The 24,085-nt window shown below is 34.7% G+C and overlaps 4 protein-coding genes across 5 annotated transcripts; all 4 read left to right on the top strand.

Annotated features, from left to right (window-relative positions):
- The first annotated feature begins 868 nt into the window (after positions 1–868).
- Positions 869–5,906, top strand: LOC107028699 (V-type proton ATPase subunit E-like). Its single transcript, XM_015229866.2, has 6 exons — positions 869–1,102; positions 2,198–2,298; positions 3,035–3,227; positions 3,882–4,075; positions 4,230–4,329; positions 5,479–5,906. Exons 1-6 carry the CDS (start codon positions 1,001–1,003, stop codon positions 5,512–5,514), a joined length of 726 nt encoding a protein of 241 aa, XP_015085352.1. The 5' UTR covers positions 869–1,000; the 3' UTR covers positions 5,515–5,906.
- Positions 5,907–7,045: 1,139 nt separating this feature from the next.
- On the top strand, positions 7,046–9,966 carry LOC107027409 (cation/H(+) antiporter 18-like). Its single transcript, XM_015228581.2, has 3 exons — positions 7,046–7,333; positions 7,593–8,594; positions 8,686–9,966. Exons 1-3 carry the CDS (start codon positions 7,157–7,159, stop codon positions 9,892–9,894), a joined length of 2,388 nt encoding a protein of 795 aa, XP_015084067.1. The 5' UTR covers positions 7,046–7,156; the 3' UTR covers positions 9,895–9,966.
- Positions 9,967–10,355: 389 nt separating this feature from the next.
- LOC107028177 (cation/H(+) antiporter 18-like) lies at positions 10,356–13,802 on the top strand. 2 transcript variants are annotated; one of them, XM_015229221.2, is made up of 4 exons: positions 10,356–10,470; positions 10,935–11,197; positions 11,421–12,422; positions 12,504–13,802. In XM_015229221.2, the coding sequence occupies exons 2-4, from the start codon at positions 11,003–11,005 to the stop codon at positions 13,710–13,712; spliced, it is 2,406 nt and encodes an 801-aa protein (XP_015084707.1). In that variant the 5' UTR covers positions 10,356–10,470; positions 10,935–11,002; the 3' UTR covers positions 13,713–13,802. The 2 variants fall into 2 exon arrangements, with proteins under 2 accessions (XP_015084707.1, XP_027774740.1); XM_027918939.1 differs by lacking the exon at positions 10,356–10,470 and having other exon boundaries at positions 11,031–11,197; positions 11,620–12,422.
- A 3,616-nt stretch (positions 13,803–17,418) lies between these two features.
- On the top strand, positions 17,419–23,639 carry LOC107029097. Its single transcript, XM_015230413.2, has 3 exons — positions 17,419–17,578; positions 19,732–19,913; positions 21,087–23,639. Exon 3 carries the CDS (start codon positions 21,364–21,366, stop codon positions 23,353–23,355), a length of 1,992 nt encoding a protein of 663 aa, XP_015085899.1. The 5' UTR covers positions 17,419–17,578; positions 19,732–19,913; positions 21,087–21,363; the 3' UTR covers positions 23,356–23,639.
- The last annotated feature ends 446 nt before the right edge of the window (positions 23,640–24,085 follow it).

Here is a 24,085-nt window from a genome sequence, read left to right as displayed (position 1 = left end):
ACCTCCCTTAAAAAATTAAGGAAATCATTTTCCAAAACTCTCCTCTAATTCAAATTACATTTTTTTTGGGAAAAACATCAATTTTCAAAAAATATTTTCAATTTCAAAATTTTATTTTTTCACCCGATACCTAACCCCCCTCCCCATCCANAAAAATTAGAAATATTATCAAGTTCAAATTTTTATTTTTTCACACCTACCACCTTCCCCCTGCCCACCCACTCCAAAAAAAAAAATTGTTTTTAAAAAATATTTTAAATTTCATAAATTATTTTTTACTCTAGTAAAAATAAAAGATGTTTCTTTAAAACATTTTTCATTCATAAATCAAACACTAAAAATCATTTCTGAAAATATTTTCTACTCATCAACCAAACATGAGAAAATAAGTCCAAAATCTATTTATTTTCCATGGAAAACATTTTCCTTCATACCAAACGCACCCTAAAATATAGTGTTTTTTTGAATTGTTACATAAATTCTACTATATGATGTCGTTTGAATCCATCGTTAGGTAACGATGAAAAGACCCATTTTATAAAACGATCGATTTGGTGTGATCATATCGTTACCTTAATATTTTTTCTCATTCCATCTTTACCAATTATTTAATATCTCTATCATGTATCCTACTTTTTTGTAGAATTATCATTCAAATAATAGATATGTAACATTATGTAACAACGCAAAATGATACAATCTATCCAAATATTATATTCATTAAAACAATATAATACGATACATTGTGGAACAACATGTATTAAAAGAAACAAAAATGTACCTAAATGTATTTAAAAGAAGTTTTGGGGTGACTAATGGAATTTCTGATAAAAGATGTGGTAGATAGATCGGATACTACAAATTATGTGAACTGTCAACTCTGCTCTCTTACCTGTCGTCTTCTTCTCCGAAAACCTCTGTATCTCTGCTAGAAATTACCCGAAATTGCCTTAATCGGATCGCATCGTTGACCCGATTTTGACCCAACTCAGCTCCGACAATGAACGACGCCGATGTATCCAAGCAGATCCAGCAAATGGTCCGATTCATCCGTCAGGAAGCGGAAGAAAAAGCTAATGAGATTTCCGTTTCTGCTGAAGAAGTAAGACCTGTGTTGAATTTCAATTTTATTATTTCTGTACTGAGCATTGTTTCGATTCATAATCGGATCCAAAATTTGAAGTCAGGGAAGTGTGAATAGTGTTGTAATCACTAATTTTTGTGGTAAATTATATGTTACTTATAAGAAATTTCGAGTTATCTATGTTGTTAGAGTCTTAAAAAAGCACTTTTGAGAAAGTTTGACTATTTGAGTTCTGCATCTAGCGTTGTTTTGAGTCGAAGGCGGATCCAAAATTTGAAGTCGGAGTGTTATTTGTGATTATAAGTGTAAAAGTATAGTACTTATCGATATTTTTGAAAGTATTTTGACTCTAAAAAGTTTTAACTGTGTACTTTTCAGAATGTTTTGACTATCTATTTTCTGCATCTATCATTGTTCTTTGTTAGAGGTTTATCCAAAATTTAAAGTCATATGTGTGAATAGTGAAGCAGACACTATTATTTGTGATAATAAGTGTAAAGGTGTATGTTTTTTAATAAATTTCGAATTAAATATGTTGTTAGAGTCTATAAAGTTCTAAATGACATTTTTTGGCAAGTGGTGTGTGTAAATTATGCTGCACTCACTAATTTTTGTGATAATAAATGTAATTATATGGTACTTTTTTATGATCTCGAATTATATATGTGGTTCATAAAAAGCCTTAAAATTTGGATCTATTGTCACTAATTTTTGTTATAATAATTGTAAGTGTATGGTACTTTATAAAATCTCCAATTATATATGTGATTCGTCTAAAAAGTTTTAAATCTGTACTTCTCAAAAAGTTTTGACCATCTAATTTCTGTAACCAGTTCTGAGTCAGTGACGGATCCAAACTTTAAAATTGCTGAAATGTGATGATAAGTGTAAAGATATACATACTATTTGAAATTTTGGATTATATATGTAGTTCGAGTGTAAAAAGTTCTAAATTTATATATATTGTCAGAAAAAGTTTCGACTTTTTTGTATTTAATTGGAGTTGAAACTTTTTCTGACAATTCAGATAGAGATAGTTGGATCTGCCTATTTTTGGAGTCCCTTTTAAGGTAACTAGAGAAATAATGGTCTTTGGATGTGGCTATTTCTTAGGAATTCAACATCGAGAAGTTGCAGCTAGTGGAAGCAGAGAAGAAGAAGATCAGACAAGAGTACGAACGCAAAGAGAAACAAGTGGATGTTCGCAAGAAGATGTAATTTTTTCTCATTTGTTTTGGTTTGTCATTGTGTTACTATTTTGTGCTTTACATCAAATTGGATTGAATAAAATGCTCTTTGAATTTATGTTTGGGAATTCAGATTGCTGGTCAAATACTACAATTTGAGTTCTGTCAGCCATCAAAATGCCGATGTGCTCTAAATGTGAAGAGAAGATATCAGTAATACTATGACTGTAACAGGAATTTGATTTGTTGTTTCGTAACTATATTAGCTATTACTTGATTTTGGATGAAAATAATTACTTTTATTTGATGTCTTAGCTTAAGATTTTAGTTTGCAGCTCGAGAATACCTCCTTCTGTTTTAGTATATCCAGGTTTCTTCTTGTGTTTTTCATGCTTGGTCTGGAACATCATGGATGTACTTTTTCAGTTGGTTTTGCTGGGTACTTCTGAAGTACAAGCATTGTGTATAATTTGGAGCTTTTGTAGTGTTGTACTCTGCTACCATTAAATATTAATACCTTTTTTAGTAGTTCTTTTTGGAACAAGCCATATGGTTAAATTTGGTCTGAAGTTGATTTCCTGGCGATTTTCTTTTCTGTAGACTTTAGCAAGCCAAATCATGTTGAACTAGGTCTGAAATTTAAATTTTTAATTGCTATTGTTTTGCGAAAATTACATTATATGTGATTCAGCTTAATTATCTAATTTGAACTGCAATTGGCCGACATGGTCTTTAAAGTTTCTTCTTAATGTAATTCTTGTAGTGAGTACTCCATGCAACTTAATGCCTCTCGAATCAAAGTTCTTCAAGCTCAGGATGACTTGGTTAACACCATGAAGGAGGCAGCAGCAAAGGAGCTCTTAAATGTTAGCCATCATGAGCACGGCATCATAGAGTCTATTCTTCATCACCACCACGGCGGTTATAAGAAGCTTCTGCATGATCTTATTGTTCAGGTATGATGGACGTTAATCTACTCAATGTTTACATCTTCTTTTTTCTGGACTTCATGATTGAACTATGAGATCTTAGAAACCGAGTAGGAATGTTATAGAAGATATAATGTGTAAGTGGATCAATATTAGTCATCTATTGATGTGGCCATAAGCATCATGTTATCTGAACTTTTAGGGACAGATAATGTATCCTTATTTGTTTTTTATGGCATTAACTGTATTTACAATGGAATGAGAATATGAAAATTGTGATATCTCTTGCTTCAAGTTTGGACCGGGTCTTAAGTCTAAGACTCTATTGGAATCATGTTATTGTTTTAGATACCAAAATATAATTGGATATTATTAAAAGGAACTTTTGCTGGCACCTTACCTTCATTCTGGATACTTCTAAAATTGAGGCTCAACTTCAACAGAATCTAAAATTGTAGCTCTTACCCTCATGGTATATGAAGCGTGTAATTTCTTCTTTGCAAGTATTTAAATGTCTAGAGTGCTATGACCAAACCTAATTCTATGATTAACAACAAAATTTGTCTTTTATGTTGTTTGTGACTGTAATTGGATGGACTGTTCATGGTGTCTGGATGGCTTACTGAATTTATTATTGCTTAGTCTTTAGGCATGATTTGAAACCAACTCTTTCTGTTGCAGAGTTTGCTTAGGCTTAAAGAGCCTTGTGTCCTTCTGCGTTGTCGGAAGCATGATGTACACCTGGTTGAACATGTACTGGAGGGAGTAAAGGAAGAATACGCAGAGAAGGCAAATGTCCATCAACCTGAGATCATAGTTGATGAAATCCACCTTCCTCCTGCTCCATCACATCATAATATGCATGGTCCATCTTGGTAAGCTGCTCTATTACAACCTTACTTTCATGAGTATCTGTTGGTTGCATTCCTTTCTTTCTCTTGTTTTGAGTGTTATTGATTTTGGGAGAAATTAACGTTCTGAAAAATCACTCAACTCCTCTTACCTACCTACCTCTCTTTATCCCCACAGCTCCGGAGGAGTGGTGTTAGCTTCTCGAGATGGGAAAATTGTGTGTGAAAACACTCTTGATGCCAGATTGGAAGTTGTGTTCCGTAAGAAACTACCAGAGGTACTATCTTCTGCTCTTTCCTTCATACTTCTCAGATTTCTGTGGTCTTGTCTTGCCAATTTTTTTTATTTTCGTTCCTCCAGTGTACGTGATCTACTGCTCAAGTTTTAGCTGTCTATACATCTCCTATTATTTAAAATATTGTTCAGATGAGTTACAAAGTGTCTTAAATTGTTCATTGTTTAACTTGATATGCATTTTAGAGGATTATTGTTTCTTATTCATGATTGATCTCTATGGAATAGCTTCTTGCAGCTCAATTTATTGATATGTTGTACCCCTTAGCTATGTGGCTTAATATTTGCACTGCCATCTCCCTATCATTTTTCGTCCACTAGATTTAGTTAATCTGAGTCGAGGGCCGGTCAGTTGTTTAATACTCCCTCCGTCTCAATTTATGCTACACTTTTCGAATTTCGAGATTCAAACAAGTTTATCTTTAAATTTTTCATATATCTTTTAATTATTTTGAATTGTCAATTATTGTACTTTTACGTACTTTACAAATAAATTTCATTTCAAAAAGTTGAAGGTTCCATGCACAAATTTTCGGTCAAACTTAAACTGTTTGACTCTCGAAAAATGAAAAGTATCACATAAATTGAGACAGAGGGAGTAATATTTGTTGAGACTTTCTGAAATCTTAAATATTAATATAAAATGTCTTTGAGGTAATTTTGGTGCTTGACCCGTTTAAGGTCACAAGCTAATTGAGACTTGAGACCACGAATGTGTTAATAAACAGCAACAGAACCAGTTAGGATGGATTGAACGAACAATTAAAGGAAGATGAATCAAAAAAAATGAATGAATGACAAGAGTATAAAGGAAGATGAATCAAAAGAAATGAGTGGATGACAAGAGTATACTAACCAATAAAATGAGATGAATATTTAGTCCTTATACAGATGGGATGACAGCAAGAGAGAACTTCAAGATTTTACCCATTTTTTTGGGGGTGTGGGGCTGTAAGAGATTGCTTTAGAGTTTTATCCTTATGCGCTGAACAAGTATGCTCCTCCATTTGTTTCGCGGTGGGGAAGGGGGTTGTGAAAGATTGCTTTAGAGGTTTGTTCTTGTGTTTGTACACTGAAAGAGTCTCGTTTGATCAGTTACTTATATATTATTACTGTCCTGAAAATATTGCAGATCCGCAAGTGCCTATTCGGTCAGGTTGCTGCTTGAGCAGTTGGAACCTTTTCCTCTATTTATCCCTCTTGGTTCATCGCTGTGTGGATTCTGAATCGGCGAATGACTGAATTCAAATCATCATCCATCGCTTTGCGTGTGTACTATTATTTTATTTTCTCCAAAAAGACTTGTTTTGCAATTCTGGAACTGTCTTGCTTTGTTGTGATTATTTCATTTGGTGGAGGGGCATTGCAACAAAACTTGTGTTAAGTGATGATTCTGTGCTGGGGCAATTTTTTGCAGTATAATGTATGTCAATAAGCTTGATTTATCGGTTGAGATATAAAGTTATTGTGAGTAATATCCCTCTGTGTAATGTGTAGTTAAATGTATGCTACTCGAGGAATTGTTCGATATATTTACATGAATAACTTAACTCCTAACCATCGTGAGCATGCCAAATACATGGCTCTATAAAAATGGAAGGGGGTTGTGTGAATTGACTTTGCTATCAATTTCATCACACTCTTTAGAAAAGAGAGTTTTTCTCTCATCTCCTTTGTCTTCATTTGTTTTTTCATAATAAATAAAGCTGCTCAATACCAAATAAATATTAAGAAAAAATTAGTGTGCAGATATTTCTCCCACTTTCAACTTTCTCCAGCATTCAGGTTTCTCTCTTTTCCCCTTTTCCCCTCTCTCTATATAAGAAATATGTGTTTGCAGGTCATCAATATTATCATCGGAAAACTATATCGTATATATCAATATTATCGTCGGAAAATTATATCGTATATATGTGAAATATTTTATTAGTACAAGAAGAAATTTTTTCTAAAGAGTTTTTTGACTTATTTTCTAGTATTTAGTAAATAAACAAAAAAAATTATTCAAAAATATATTAAAATGTAAACTAATAAAACATTATGAAAATGAAATGAGTGGGAAAGTGGGGTCCTTCCATCATTCAAATTTATGTGAGGAATGGTTGACAGGAAACGATAAGAAAAAAAAAAACTTTTAAAATTTATAATTAAAAATAAATCATAAATATGTATATAACTAGATAACATTAATATTTTTAAGTAATTAAATTATTACTTACTTAAATATGAATAATAATCATTCTTTAAAATTGACTATGTGAAATTTCCATTAACTTTTTTTGTGTATTTACTTATTTGATTTGATTTTTGAAATAATAAGTTTAAAGTTAAATTATTATTAAAAAAAAAATTGATTAAGATATACGCATTATCATATATAGAAAAATTTTCTTTTTCAAATTGACTAATATAAAATAAAATAATGACACAGAAATTGTGACAAATTGGTAAAAAAATAAATAATTGAGACTGATAATATTTACCATTATTTGCACGTCATGAAAAACTTACGATAATTTCACCATTTGTTATTTTCTCTTTTGCCCCTAACCCTTAAAATTCTATAATTACTTATTAAGAAACCAAAATTGTTTAGGATTAGATATATAATCTATATATCTAAATAGGATTTGCAGTCAAAAGTTTTCCGATATCTAATCAAACTAGGTTCCGTACTGTTATTATAAATAGACTTACTAGCTAAATTCATATAGTAAAAAAAAAATACAAACAATTTAATGTGACGCTAGACTACGTTTTTATTAAATCTTAAATCTGTTTCTGACAGTGACACGAACGATTTTACAACAATGTCATGTCCAAAACCTATGAAAGCTACATCTAATGGAATACTCCAAGGAGATAATCCATTGGACTATGCACTTCCTCTTGCGATTGTACAAATATGCTTGGTGCTTGTACTTACTCGAGTCCTCGCCTATATTCTCCGTCCTCTAAGACAACCTCGCGTCATTGCTGAGATTATTGTAAGTTATTTTCTCCCATTCTATACTATCAGTGTATTTTAACATGTCGTAGAAATATCAACTTAGTTAAGTGTTGTATGGAAGTAACATTACTTGCTAGTGTACTTTGTTTGTCTTGTATATGTTTTGGTTGTTATAGCGAGATGTTATTACACTCATATAATGTAACATGGAAAATCGGTTTAAAACTTATATTGGACGTTATGCTGAAATATTGTTATAGAGAAGTCTGACTGTAGATTGATCTTGATTTTGGCAGGGAGGAATTCTACTTGGTCCATCTGCTCTTGGCCGAAACGCAAAGTATCTGAATGCAATATTTCCACCAAGGAGCCTCACAGTGTTGGATACTTTAGCAAACTTTGGTCTCCTCTTCTTTCTTTTCCTTGTTGGGCTCGAGTTAGATCCAAGGTCTCTTCGTCGTACTGGAAAGAAAGCTCTTAGTATTGCCCTCGCGGGGATTAGCCTCCCTTTTGGATTAGGAGTAGGGACTTCATTCATTCTCAGAGGAACTATTGCTAAAGGTGTTAGTCAAGGCCCTTTTCTAGTGTTTATGGGAGTAGCACTTTCTATCACTGCCTTCCCTGTCTTGGCTCGGATTCTAGCTGAGCTAAAGCTCTTAACGACTGATGTTGGTCGAATGGCTATGTCTGCTGCAGCCGTGAATGACGTGGCTGCTTGGATTCTACTTGCACTTGCTATTGTCCTTTCAGGTACTGGTCATTCACCCCTTATTTCACTATGGGTACTTCTGTGTGGAACGGGATTTGTCCTGCTTTGCGTAGTCATTGTTCCTCCGATATTCAACTGGATGGCTAAACGTTGTCCTGAGGGTAAGCCGGTTGATGAGTTATACATCTGTGCTACACTTGGAGCCGTGCTGGTTGCAGGATTCGTTACTGATGCAATTGGTATTCATGCCTTATTCGGGGCTTTTGTACTTGGAATTCTTGTACCAAAGGAAGGGCCTTTTGCTGCTGCTCTGGTGGAAAAAGTTGAGGATCTTGTTTCTGGTTTATTCCTTCCATTGTACTTCGTATCGAGTGGACTAAAGACGAATGTAGCCACTATTCAAGGGGCACAATCATGGGGTCTTCTTGGTTTAGTCATATTCACATCGTGTTTTGGGAAGATCGTTGGCACTTTTGTGGTCTCGCTATTGTGCAGAATGCCTGTTCAGGAGGCTGTTACGCTTGGTTTCTTGATGAACACTAAAGGTCTAGTGGAGCTCATTGTCCTCAACATTGGAAAAGATAGAGGGGTACGTTTCATTTCTATCGACTAAACTACTTTTATCGGTTTTGAATTTACTTCTTGTAAGCTTACATTGTTTCGAATGTTCAATCTTGCAGGTACTGAATGATCAAACATTTGCCATCATGGTTCTGATGGCACTCTTCACAACGTTCATCACGAGCCCTATAGTGGTATCCGTGTATAAGCCAGCTAAGCTAGCTATAACCAAGTATAAGAACAGAACAATTGAGAGGAAAGACACGAGCAAACAACTCCGAATCATGACCTGTTTCCATAGCAAGAACAACATTCCCACAATGATCAATCTTATCGAGGCTTCTCGTGGTACAGCAATGAAAGAAGGACTCCGCGTCTTTGCAATGCATCTTATGGAGTTGTCTGAAAGATCTTCAGCAATTCTGATGGTCCACAAGGCTAGAAAAAACGGAATAGCCTTTTGGACAAAGGAAGGGGCATCGGATTCTAATCAAATTATTGTTGCTTTCGAGATGTTTGAAAATCTCAGCAAGGTGTCTATCCAACCTACAACTGCAATCTCTCCGATGAATACCATGCACGAGGACATCATTGCTGGTGCTGAGAGAAAGAGGGTCGAAATGATAATCCTCCCGTTCCACAAGCATCAGAGGATTGATGGACATTTGGAAACAACAAGAGCTGATCTTAGGCAATTGAACCGGAGAGTTCTTCAGCACGCACCTTGTTCAGTTGGTATCTTGGTAGACCGAGGACTCGGTGGTGCATCTCATGTATCTGCTAGCAATGTTGATTTCAAAGTAACCATCTTGTTCTTCGGTGGACATGATGATCGTGAAGCACTTGCTTATGGTATGCATATGGCAGAGCACCCTGGCATTAACTTACTCGTGGTTCGTTTCCTAGTAGACCCCGAGGTTGCTGGAGGGAGTGTCACATTAGATATGGACCAAACTTATAGCACCGAGGCTCAATCCAATGATGAAGAGTTGCTTAACGACTTAAAACACAAACTTTCTAAGAACAGCTCGATCAAATATGAAGAGAAGTTAGTAAAGGACGCTGCAGGGACTACAGAATTAATTCGTGCATATAACCGATGCAATCTGTTTCTTGTTGGAAGAATATCTGAGGGTGAAGTTGCAGCAGCATTGGATAAACAGAGTGATTGTCCAGAATTAGGTTCTTTAGGTAACTTGTTAACTAGTTCCGAGTTTTCGACTACAGCATCAGTTTTGGTGGTACAACAGTATCGAAACGAGTTATCTCAAGATTCAATCAATTCACTGAAGGATGGAGAGTTAACAGAAGGAGATAGTACTAAGTAAATTTCAACTGTTCGAGTTCTGTAGATAGTAAGTGAGAATACCGTTGATTCTCTTAAACGTAACACGCAAAAATAGGAGTAGTCACAATTAGTTTGTACTCTTTAACATATTTAGAGTTAATTCATTTCCCTTTGTTTTATTCCTTTCTGTTCTTTTGTTGTTCGGAAATTTATTAAAATTATTCTGACAATACGAAAATGCATTTTTTTTAAGGATCTGACAATACGAAAATTATGATCAAAGATAAATATTCTTCACGATTAGCTAATACCTCTCAAATCAAATACTATAAAATAAAGGTAGTCATAGATTTTTTCACGAGATTATTATCTTTTATCTCTAAGTAACAAACAGTTAATGGAAGGCGTGTGTTATATCGCAGTCTTTAACACACATTCCTCCATATTTCTCTCTCTATATATATATATATTCTCTCTCTCTAAAACTCTCATTTTGTCTTCATTGTGTATTGACTTTGCTATTAATTCATCTGCAATTTTTTGCAGAGATATATATTGTTTTTGAAAATGTATATTTTCTCCCCTTTCAACTTTTTCCAAACTCTCCGGCATTCAGGTTTCTCTCTCTTCCTCTCTCTCTCTCTATATATATATATGAAGAGGAAATGAGCGCAATGATTTGGTTGGGGTGGTGGCGTTGGGCCGATGATGAATCGTTTCACCGGAAAATTATATATGGAAAGACATGTTTGATCATAAAAATTATTCATTTTTTCGAAATAACCTTTGACTATTTTGAAATAAGCGCGGCTTAGTTATGTTTCATTGTGAATTTGAAAAAAATAATAATAAAACAAATAGACACGCGTTCTATGTGGCAACTTGCATTCTTCGTGGAAACTTACATAGCGTCGTGCATGTATTATGCAACGTAGGTACGTGTGTGAGTACTTACTTGTGCATGTCAAAATTGAAGGACATAGATGGACAGGTTAAATGGCATGTTTGTGTGTTGCGCCAAAAGAAAAAGCGAAAAAAAAATCTAATTTTTGGATTCTACATGATTTTTTTGGTGTGCAGATATTGAAAAATGAGATAGATTATGATGTTTTCTGGTTGATCTGAGTTTGTTTTCATCAAGCTCAAACATGGCTTCAACTACAATAACAAAATGTCCATCACCTATGAAAGCTACATCTAATGGAGTACTCCAAGGAGATAGTCCATTGGACTATGCACTTCCACTTGCTATTGTACAAATATGTTTGGTGCTTGTACTCACTCGAGTCCTCGCCTATCTTCTCAGTCCTCTAAGACAGCCTCGTGTCATTGCAGAGATTATAGTAAGTCTTTCTCCCATTTTACACTATCAGTGTACAGTCAAACCTCTTTATAACAATGTCGTTTGTCTGGATATGTTTTGGTTGCTATAACGAGATGGTGTTATAGATAACATATATTAAAGTGGATGCCAAAAGATCTAACTAGGCCGTTAAAGTGAAATTTTGTTATAAAGGATGACTGTTATAGAGAGGTTTGACTGTAAATTGATCTCTATTTTGTTAGGGAGGAATTCTACTCGGTCCATCTGCACTTGGCCGGAACCAGAAGTATCTGAATGCAATATTTCCACCAAGGAGCCTCACAGTACTAGATACTTTGGCTAACTTTGGCCTCCTATTCTTTCTTTTCCTTGTTGGGATCGGGTTAGATCCAGGATATCTTCGTCGTACTGGAAAGAAAGCTCTTATTATTGCCCTTGCAGGAATTAGCCTCCCTTTCACATTGGGAATAGGCACATCATGTGTTCTTAGAGGAACTATTGCTAAAGGAGTTAGCCAAGGCCCTTTTCTAATCTTTATGGGAATATCCCTTTCCATCACCGCCTTTCCTGTCTTGGCTCGGATCCTAGCTGAACTCAAGCTTTTAACGACTGACGTTGGTCAAATGGCCATGTCTGCTGCAGCAATCAATGATGTGGCTTCTTGGATTCTTCTTGCACTTGCTATTTCCCTTTCAGGTGCTAGTAATTCACCCCTTATTTCAGTATGGGTACTTTTGTGTGGGACTGGATTCGTCTTGCTTTGCCTAGTCATTGGTCCTCCGATATTCAACTGGATGGATAAACGTTGTGCTGAGGGTGAACCGGTTGATGAATTGTACGTCTGTGCGACACTTGGAGCCGTGTTGGCTGCAGGATTCGTTACTGACACTATTGGTATTCATGCCCTATTTGGGGCTTTTGTGCTTGGAGTACTTGTACCAAAGGAAGGGCCATTTTCTGGTGCTCTAGTGGTAAAAGTTGAGGATCTTGTTTCTGGTCTATTCCTTCCGTTGTACTTTGTCTCGAGTGGACTAAAAACAAACATAGCTACTATTCAAGGGGCACAATCATGGGGTCTTCTTGTTTTAGTCATATTTACATCGTGTTTTGGTAAGATCGTTGGCACTACTTTAGTCTCGCTCTTGTGCAAAATGCCTGTTCAGGAGGCCGTGATGCTTGGTTTCTTAATGAACACTAAAGGTCTAGTGGAGCTAATTGTCCTTAACATTGGAAAAGACAGAGGAGTATGTTCAATTTAGATCGATTAAACTTTTATTGATTTTGAATTTACTTCGCGTATTTACTTTGTATGTTCAATTTTGCAGGTATTGAATGATCAAACATTTTCCATTATCGTTTTGATGGCACTCGTCACTACATTCATTACAACACCTATAGTAGTATCAGTGTACAAGCCAGCTAAACTGGCTACAACCGAATACAAGCACAGAATGATTGAGAGGAAAGACACGAGCAAACAACTCCGAATCTTGACCTGTTTCCATAGCACAAGGAGTCTTCCCACGATGATCAATCTCATCGAGGCTTCTCGTGGTACTGCAAAGAAAGGACTCCGCGTGTATGCAATGCACCTCATGGAGCTTTCTGAAAGGTCTTCAGCAATTCTAATGGTCCACAAGGCTAGAAAGAATGGACTGCCTTTTTGGAAAAAAAGAGAGGTTTCGGATTCTAACCAAATTGTTGTTGTTTTTGAGACTTTTGAGCATCTTAGTAAGGTTTCTATTCGACCAACAACTGCAATCTCTCCCATGAATAGCATGCACGAAGACATCATCGCTGGTGCTGAAGGAAAAAGGGTCGCCATGATAATTCTCCCATTCCATAAACGTCAACGGATCGATGGACATTTTGTAACCACAAGAGATGATCTTAGGCATGTGAACAGGAGAGTTCTTCAGCATGCACCTTGTTCAGTTGGTATCTTGGTTGACCGAGGACTCGGTGGTGCATCTCATGTATCTGCTAGCAATGTTGATTTTCAAGTAACCATCTTGTTCTTCGGGGGTCATGATGATCGTGAAGCACTTGCTTATGGTATGCGTATGGCAGAGCACCCTGGCATTAACTTACTCGTGGTTCGTTTCCTAGTTGACCCCGAGGTTGCTGGAAGGAGTGTCACCTTAGATATCGATCAAACTTATAGCCCCGAGGCTCAATCCAAGGATGAAGAGTTGCTTAACGACTTAAAACACAAACTTTCTAAGAACAGCTCGATCAAATATGAAGAGAAGTTAGTAAAGGACGCTGCAGGGACTACAGAATTAATTCGTGCATATAAGCGATGTAATCTGTTCCTTGTTGGAAGAATGTCTGAGGGTCAAGTAGTATTAGCATTGGATATAAAGAGTGATTGTCCAGAATTAGGTCCTTTAGGTAACTTGTTAACTTTTTCCGAATTTTCAACTACAGCATCAGTTTTGGTTGTGCAACAGTATCAAAGCGAGTTATCGCAAGATTCAATCAATTCATTGAAGGATGGAGAGTTAACAGAAGGAAATAGTGATTCAGACTAAAAAAACACTAGGTAGGTTTAAATGTTCGAGTTATGTAGATAGTAAGGGACCCGTTTGGATGGGCTTAATAAAAGCAGCTTTAAAAAAGTACTTTTGAAAGTGCTGAAACTTATTTTTAAAATAAGCAGTTATGCGTTTGGATAAAAGTGCTGAAGTTGTTATGCCAAACGTGAAAAGGGAAAAATGAAAGAAAGAGATGTTAGGGTTATGTGGATAATTTGGAGATTGTATAAAAATATTAAGGGCAAAAAGATAAAAATGTGGTCAACTTAAAACAGCTTATAAGCTAAAAAAGAAAAAGCACCCCTACCCCAGCTTTTAATTTTTGGCTTAAAATAAGTTCTTTTTAACTTAAAATAAGTTATTTTGAGTATTGCCAAACAGCTAAATAAGTCAAAAACCAGCTTTTAAGTCAGTTTGACCAACTTTTAAGCTGAGCCAAACAGGCTCTAAGTGAGAATACCGTTGATCCTTCTAATGTCTGATAGGAGGTAACACGAAAAATAGGATAAAGTTGTAGTTACAGTTAGTTTGTACAGTAACAGATGACTATTGGTTTATTAGATTTGCTCATTTCTCTTGTTTTTCCTTCTGTCTTTTCTGTTGTAAGTAAAGCTGCAAAATCTTCAAGCTTCTTTGAAGTCGTGTTGCTTCGACTCTTTATAAATGTTATGGTATCCGTATCGAATTTTTTGAAAATACACTATTTTGGGAGGGTCTGGCAATACTACCGTCGATATTTTTTTAAGAGTCTGAGCAACATAAGTGGTTACATTTTGAAAGTAAGGAAATGATTATTCTTTATTTCACTCTAATGGAAAATGAATATAATAGCCCCCATAACTAGTTTTTTTTAATTAAAAATAATAATACATCCATTAGTATCAAATAAAATTAATGATATCTTTTTTGTGCGATTCATTAAATAATGTCTATAGTAAGAAAAGAAAAAGGAATAAAGTGTTTAAATAATAACTATATGTGGAAGTTGTGTATCATAGCAAAGAATATTGAGATGACATGTTTTTTGAAACGCTATATTATTCTAATTGGATTTCAAACATCGTTCTCATATTTAAAAAGAATGAACGAGTTTATATATGCATTTATTTTTGAAATCTCTAAAGATTAAATACGAAAAAAGAATTTAATTTCTGAAATTCAAAAGCATGGTCATCGAAGAAAAAGAATACTGCAAATGTGCCAACATAGAGTGGTTCATAGATTGAAGGAACAAAAGAATATTAAACTCAAGGGTTCATCTTTTTTGCTATGATTTTACCAAATTTTTTTTTAAAAAAAAAAAATCCCTCCTTTTAATTTAAGAAAGATATCTTTCTATTTATTTTTTTTGAATTTCAAAAATAAAAATTTGGAAAAAAAAATGCTCTAAATTCACCTTGTTGATAAATAATTATAAGTAACTAAAAATATCATTCACGAGCCGAATTTTAAAGGAAAAACTCATCAGAATTTTTATTGAAAATTAATGGTTCTCTAATAATGATAGTTTACTAATTTCAAAAATTTATCTTTATAAAAAAAAAATTAATCATTTTATCTATAAAAATTTAAATTATATTAAATTTTAATATAGCATAAAAATTAAATAATAATTATCAAAGTCAAGGAGGGCACCACTAAACGGGGTCGAGCCGCTGCCAACTTTTTATTGAATATGACGAATTCAAACATTGATTAATAAATTATTTATGTGTTTTTTCATTTTTCATTCGGATTAAAGTTATGAATATATATATTTTTTTCATTGCGTGAATTTAACATAGTCTAACTTTAATATAAATATCAAATATCAAATAAAAAGTTAAATAATATATCAAAACTCGGTTAAATTCAAATTCGTGCTATAAAATTTTGTGCAAGGGGTAAAATTATATTCAAAAATCAAATTCAAAACCTTTAGTTAAAAATAAATTTGATAAGCAATTGAGAAAAAAAAATTAAGTACTTGATTGATGGCTATAAATAGAATTCTTCATGTATTAAAATTAATACTAGCATAGCTTATATTATGCTTAGTAGCTCAGTTTGTTAGTTTTATAAATTAGGCGCACTAAATACAAAGTTTAATTATCGTTTTATAGTCCTACATAATTAAAATATGTTTATGCTAATCAATTTATATATTATTTTATACTTGATAGAAAAATATTAAATAACTAAGGGGTTTATTTAGTTCAACAACTATGGATACATTTTATTAGTTGTTTAACTTTCGATTACTTAAATACACATTAACTTTGATTACTTTGTTTATGAATATTCACAAATTTTGAAATCTTTTACTTATTTTATCATTTAATTATTCATATATTGTATTATATTTGTATTACAATATTACTATTCTCCTTTTAAAATAAAGTATAACATGATTAATTTCAACATTTATCTATTAATTGAATATTAAATGTACGAATCAATTATTATAAGAATCAAAATTTTTAAAAAATTAAAATTCTAAACACATTGTTATTTCATAACCAATTTTTTTTAATGTAATTAGTGTTTAAATTATTAATAATTGCATAATTTTAATCATCCATCAATCAATCGTTAATTGTCAAAAGGTGGACACGTTGTGTGTCACATGTGTCTTTTGTCTGCAACACTATAACTCCACTTGACCTTTCCACTCATCAAAAGGAAATCATATATTTAATTATTTGTATAGTTTTACTCTAAATCACAATGAATGCGTTTCATAAAAAATAATTTAGTTTGAATTGATATGAAATTTAAAAAAATGATTTTTTTTTAATTATGTGATTCTAAATTAAATTTATGTTAAATATATAAAATTATTCTTTAATTTTGTGGTTCTAAACATACCACGTGAAAAATTATTACGAAAAAAATAAAGAGATCATTCTTTTTGAAATAAACTAAAAAGAAAAGGAAGTCATTCTATTTGAAACGGAGAGAATATGAATTCAGGTAGATTTGTAGAGTACTTATCTCCTTTGAGTCCTTTTATTTATAGTTTTTGTCGTAAAAGATAAATTCATAATAGGAATGAGTAAAGAGACGTAATGAAAAATCAAGAGAGATAAGATCAGAAATAAATATATTTAAGATAAAATAATGATAGTGATAGAAAAATAATTAAAGTGTGTCTGAAATAACTTTCGAACATATAAAGAGGAGAAATGTAAATATTCTAATATGAAGAAATAACTTACTGAATAAGGGAGACATGATGTTATACTTCATCTGTTTCAATTTATTTATTTTTCATGAATCTCAATGATCTAACATTCATACCGGATATGGACCGAACTGTTTCACGACGTTCTGAACCCAGCTCACGTACGCTTTAATGGGCGAACAGCCCAATCCTTGGAACAAACTACAGTCCCAGGTGGCGAAGAGCCGACATCGAGGTGCCAAACCTTCCCATCGATGTGAACTCTTGGGGAAGATCAACCTGTTATTCCTAGAGTAATTTTTATCCATTGAGCAATGGCCCTTCCACTCGGCACTAATTTTTTACATGATATATTTAAATTATATAATTAAATAATATTTTAATACATCTCTTTTTATTTTCTTAAACTTCGTATTAATCGATATCGCAAAATCTTGTGATTAATAGTAATAATAAGTCAACATTTGGATCCTAATGACAAGGTACTTTATAGGTACATGTCAGATTACATATATGTATATATACCTACTATACACATAATGTGCTCATTTTGTTTGTCTCTCCCTTGTTGGCTGCTGAAATCATATAAGCCCTAGTTCCTTCTTTCTCTCAATTTCACTTTACACATACTTTCTGAGGTTTTGAAACAAACCCCACCTGCAAAAATTATCAAAAAAAAAAGAAGTTTCCTCCTGAAAAGGTACTTTCTTGAATTTGTTTGTTTTCTGTATTGATTTTGGAACATGTTGGCATAAATATTGAATTTTGATTTTCTTGTTTCTGTTGTGTTATCTTGATTGGTTTTGCTTATTGAATAACTTGTTCACTTTGAAACTAGTTGGGACTTGGGGTTAGCTAATTGAGCCATGTTTGTAAGATTTTTTGTTTTTGAAGAAAGAAAAAGGTGAGATTTTTAATAGAATTCCTATCTGGGGTTTATAGAGATATAGTCATTTGTATTTAAAGTAAGTCCCCTAATGTAAAGGTACTTTCTTGAATTTGTTTCTTTTCTGTATTGATTTTGGAACATGTTGGCATAAATATTGAATTTTGATTTTTTCTTGTTTCTGTTGTGTTATCTTGATTGGTTTTGCTTATTGATAACTTGTTCACTTTGAAACTAGTTGGGACTTGGGGTTAGCTAATTGAGCCATGTTTGTAAGATTTTTTGTTTTTAAAGAAAGAAAAAGGTGAGATTTTTAATAGAATTCCTATCTGGGGTTTATAGAGAACTAGTCATTTGTATTTAAAGTACTTTGAAACTAGTTGGGACTTGGGGTTAGCTAATTGACCCATGTTTGTAAGATTTTTTGTTTTTAAAGAAAGAAAAAGGTGAGATTTTTAATAGAATTCCTATCTGGGGTTTATGGAGAACTAGTCATTTGTATTTAAAGTAAGTCCCCTAATGTAAAGGTACTTTCTTGAATCTATAATCTACCTTTTCAAAAGCAAGCGGTTTGCCTTTTGGTTCGAGCTCGTTGCACCGGGCTTGGGTTATCTTTTTGTGTGGTTTGCGAACTATTGCGTAGGAGCAGGTAGCGGCTGTGGGTTTTCCTTGTTAAAAGAAATCTAACTTTCAAGTTTTTTGTTCTCTCTGTTTGATTTTAGGAACATGGTGTCCCAGATTTCTTGTATTGTATTTCTCGTGATTGGTTTGCTTATTGAATAGCTCCTTCATTTGAGCCATGCCACTTATCTAACTACCCTAAATCAGAATCTAGTTGGGATTGTATAATAAAGCTATGCACTTGCAAGTTTCTTTTCTTTGAGGAAAAGAAAAGAAGTACTTCAGCCGAGGGTCTTGTTTCTCTGCCTTCACAAGGTGGGGGTAAGGAATGCGTACACACCACCCTCACTAGACTCCATTTGTGGGATTACATTGGATTTGTTTTTATTGTTGCTGTTCTTGAAGGAAGGGAAAAAAAGGTTTAATTTTTAGCTGAATATAATATCTTGAACTTTGCCCCGTCTATTTTAGCAAATTTTTAATTGCTTTGTTGTTTTTAGTTGGATTTGGACATCTTTTAGCAGTTGTATTTTCGAATCACCATCCTAATTGAGCTATGTACTTGCAAGTGTTATTTTTAAGAAAGAAAAAGATGGTATTTTTAGGTGAAATTTGTAAGCTTGAACTTTGAGAATATGGTTATTACTTATTAGCTAGTATATTTTTGCAATTTTTCATCAATTTGCTTGTTTTTACTCGGATTGAATTTATTTTTTCAGAAGTTAGGCCTTCAAATCTTTCTCCTGATGTATTTTAAGTTCAAGCTCTATTTTGTCTATTTGAATTTTTTGCAACATTTTTTCACAGATTTGATTGCTGTTTCAGATTTTGTACTCTCAGATCTGTAATTTTTTTTTAGAAAGGAAAAGGTGGAAATTGTGGTTGAATTTGGAATGTTGAACTCTGATAGGGAGCTAGTTTGTTTAAACAATTACTCCTCATTTCGCTGTTTTAACTTGGATTGAAATATCTTTTACAACTTATGTTAACTTTCTCAAAAAAAATATCTTTTACAACTAGGGTCTGCTCTTAAAATTGTTATCCTTGTGTTGCAATTTTTCTTCGATTAAGTCTTACTACAACAAGAATATACCCAGTGTAATCCACTAGTGGGGTCTGGGGAGGATGGTGTTTACGATTCCTTACCCCTACATTGTGAAGGCAGAGATGTTGTTTTCCGAAAGACCCTCGGTTCAAGTAATTTGTAAGTTATACTAATCAAGAGAAAACTAGATAGCTGTATTGGTTCTCTCTTGGTTATGTTTAATTTCCTTCTATAATATTTGTATTTGGGGCATTTGAAATTCCTTTCTTTTTCCCCTCATTTTTCTTCTTCTGTTGTGCAGTCTTGAGGTGGGAAAGCAAAGAAGGAATTGAATCTGGAGTGTTCTGCCTGGTTTCAATTAGTTTGGCTGATTTTTTATTTTTTGTTGGATTTAAACGAGCAAGAAGGAAAGAGTGCGCAAAGCAACACGATTCTTTAGTATGGTAGAACATGAAATGAGGTTTAGTGAAGAATCCTATTTGTGTAAGTGGACAAATTCATATTTCTTCTTCATATTCTGCTTTGCTAAGTATGTCTTAGTTGATATCCTTGTAGTTCTGTGATTCTATTATTTCGGACAGTAATCTTATCAAGCTTTAATATGATCGAAAGTTTTAATGCTAATAAATCAGTTCCTTGTGGCGTAGGACAAAGTGTTTTTTTTAGCTTAGGTCAATTTTCAATGTGATTTATAGGAAGGAGGTATACTCATAATTACCCTAGTTTACCATAAGTATTCAAGCTTACTCCAAAAGTAAAGATGAAATATACAATCATATACATAACGTGTCTTGTTTCACTAAATCACACTTTAATTGCATTTTGCGTTTAAAAACCCGACAAGGAGCTTTTCAGTACCTTTTCACCTTTGAACTTTGACTGAAAAACAAATGCTGTTATATAGAGTCATAGACTGAAAAAAGAATTGCTTGATTTATAGATTAGTAAAACAAAGTGTCTGTTCGCTTTTAGCTCCATGTGTGTAGCTAGCCACTTGTATGGTTCTTCCTGAGGTTTAGAAGTTTGAAACTAGAATGGTCCGGGCTTTCTTGTTTACATGGGAAGAGCTGAAAGTGTTTGGAATGCTTGCTTCTGAGTATATGATCTTTGTCCGTACGAACTTATAGCAGAAATAGGAAACAGCAACAACAACATACCCAATGTAACCCACAATTGAGTCTAGGGAAGGTGGTGCATGTGCAGCCTTACTCCTACCTACTAAAGGTAGAAAGATTGTTTCTGATAGACCATCGGTTGAGTAAAGAATTACAACAATTAGTAAGAAAAGGAAATACAGTAGTAAAGGAGCCAAAATAGTGGAGAAAAGAATAGTAACAACAACAGATAACAGCAATACCCGAAACAAATGAAACAATAGCTGATATAGAAAGTTGAGGAAAATAAAAGAGGAAAATTTTTTCTTTTGGTCAAATTAGCAAGAAGAATCTTGCATGGTTAGCAGGGGAAGGGGGGAGAGAAGTCAAATCGTTCTACGTAATTTTCTCGAAAACATACTCTGTTTGCTTAAAAATGATCTTGTTATTCTGGTTTACATCTGCTAAATCTTTCCTTTTCATATTCTCTTGACTTTCTGTCTTCTGTGCGGTGGGTGAGTGACCTGAAATATGCTTTTTAATGGAATTCAATGTGGTACAGGATGATTGTTTATCATGATGTGTTGCTGAAGATTTGACTCAGTGCAAAGTTTTACTCCATTGTTGCTGTTTACAAGAACTTGGTGTAAAGTTTGATATCTAATGGATAGAAAGGATACTTCTGGATTCGTAAGCGGGGGTGGGATGTGCTCTTTTTGACACATCTAACCTTAGTTTAGCTACTAACTAATTTTTAGGCCGGAAGAGAGGCGTCTGTTCTTTTGCAAATTGCAGTTGAGATTTGGTTCAATAGGAGTGTTGCATCCTAGTATTTGGTAATGGACTCCAGATTCCACTATTTGGGGTTTGCTGCAAACCCTTCATCGAATACATCCAAGAGTATGGGAGATTCTATCCGAGTAAACGGAGCTGAAGCTGAAGGTGCTGATTGTGCTAATACCACCCTGCAACTTGATTCCGTTGGGTCCTTAATGCCTTTATTCCCTGCCACAAAGGAAATAAAACACAATTGGAGCTTGATTCGTGGATCTGTTGATCAGCAAATTGGTTCATCTTTGTGTCTAAGATTAGGCCATTCATCAAGTGCCTCGGAAAGTAAGTGGAGTTCAGGCATTGTATATACCTCAATATCTCCAGCGAAAGAAATTGGCGAGTCCTCAATGGACTTGGAGGTGGACTTCGGTCTTTATCTGGCCAATGATAAGAAACTAAGGCCAAAAAGTGTGATTAGCTCTGATCCAAGAGTACTTGATGAAGGGCCTGCAATTGATCTGGAATTGAGTCTTTCCAGTAGTGCTGCTGAATCTGATGTTACCAGTTTGCATCTGACTTCCACTTCACCACAAAGTGTCATAAAGGTGCCACATGGTTTTGGTGGAGTTCGTCAGACTCATGAAGTATCAGCGGTTTCTCATTGGAAGACCAGTAGCATTTTTCATCCGTTACATGTGCCACAGGACGAAGGGTCTAGTTACTTCTCGAAACAGGTGACAAAAGAAATTGAGCCATCTTCAGTCTCTCGTGATCCTTCCACAAGTATAGTAACAAATCAAAATAGCTCAGTCACTTGTACTTCCGGAACAAAGAAGCAGCAACGCAACAGTGTCATCAAACAATGTCAGTTCAAGGATTGTGTTAAAGGAGCAAGGGGTGCTTCCGGCTTTTGCATTGCCCATGGTGGAGGACGTAGGTGTCAAAAACCAGACTGCCACAAGGGAGCTGAAGGTCGAACTGCCTTCTGTAAAGCCCATGGCGGTGGTCGGCGGTGTAAATTCCTTGATTGTACCAAGAGTGCAGAAGGACGCACTGGTTTCTGCATTGCACATGGGGGTGGACGCCGTTGCAGTCATGAAGGCTGCACCCGTGCTGCCAGAGGGAAGTCCGGATTATGCATTAGACATGGTGGGGGCAAGAGATGCCTGGAAGAGAACTGCACGAGAAGTGCTGAAGGACTCTCTGGCTTTTGCATTTCACATGGAGGTGGCCGGCGGTGTCAGTACCCCCAGTGCTCTAAAGGGGCACAAGGAAGCACCATGTTTTGCAAAGGCCACGGTGGTGGGAAACGTTGCACATTTGAAGGGTGCAATAAGGGCGCAGAGGGGAGCACACCTTTCTGTAAGGGTCATGGTGGAGGTAAAAGATGTTCATTTGAAGGAGGTGGGATTTGCCCAAAGAGTGTTCACGGAGGGACTCTCTTCTGTGTTAAACATGGTGGTGGTAAGAGATGTGCTGTACCAGAGTGCTCCAAGAGTGCTAGGGGCCGGACAAATTACTGTGTGCGTCACGGTGGTGGTAAAAGATGCAAGTTCGTAGACTGTACAAAAAGTGCTCAGGGAAGCACTGATTTCTGCAAGGCGCATGGCAGCGGAAAAAGATGTTCTTGGGGTCAACCTGATTCCGGATTCGGCCAAAATGATAGTACTTGTGACTCATTTGCAAAAGGGAAGAGTGGACTTGTTGAATCTCATGGTGCCCTGGAGCAAGACAAACGCGTTCATGGTGGTGGTGATACTCTAGGGGCTGCGACCTTGGATTCAACACCCCTAAATCCCGGGAAGATGAAGGAGATCGATATTATGAACACAGGTAGTAATGTTTTGACATCTACCGGTTGGAACTATTTTGGATTCAATCACGCAAGTATGTCACTAGGTGGAAGCTCATCATCAGTTTCCGAAGGAAGAGTGCACGGAGGAAGTTTGATGGCAATGCTGGCAGGTGGTTCATGCCATACCTTAAACAGCAGTCCAGGCACAGTGACTACATCCAAGCCAGGCAAACCTTTTGTAACGCCAAAGAACTGGATATGAGGTATTTTATTTCGATTGAACTGCTTCGAATTTCTGCAACATTTGTATCATTTCTGTTATCTAGCTTAGCTTGCTCACTATTATGTATTTGAGAAGCTGTTCTCTTTCATTTGTTTTAGTCATTTTCGACTCAAACTTGATACTGTTAATATATAGTGGTAATAATGTGCATAGATGTTTTCTTGTTGCTTTGGTCTTGTAAATATTTTGTAGTATGAGTAACTCATCATAAAGATGTTTCTATAACATCATTTGTATATCTGAGTTTGATAACATTGTCATTATTCTGTACTTGTCATTTTAAGGCTCTGGTCCGTCACTCGGAGTCTTCAAAAATGTTGATGAATGTGTATTAGTTCCTTCAAAAGTAACATATTTTTGAAGAATCTGACACGAATGAGATAACTATCGTTATTTTTAGAGGAACTGACAACTATTTTGGAGAGTCTCTGTTCACCACTACTATTTTGTTGACAAGTGATGCAAATTAAATGCCAAATATATATATATATTCTATATATATACATTATATATATATATATATATATATATATATATATATATATCTACACACACTACAAGACAACTTGTTGGGAGCTGTTTGGTGACATAACTCAGTTTGATTGTTCCTTATTTTACTATTCCTAACTGGCAAGTGGCAACTAGCAAATCAAAGAAGTCTATATCTCACAAATTTAAAAGTTATCAATAAATAATTACAAAAGAATTA

The sequence above is a fragment of the Solanum pennellii genome, chromosome 8, assembly GCF_001406875.1.
Source record: "Solanum pennellii chromosome 8, SPENNV200".
NCBI classification, from domain to species: Eukaryota; Viridiplantae; Streptophyta; class Magnoliopsida; order Solanales; family Solanaceae; genus Solanum; species Solanum pennellii.
The sequence above is the reverse complement of the archived record's forward strand: the minus strand, read 5'-3'. Positions and strand labels throughout refer to the sequence as shown.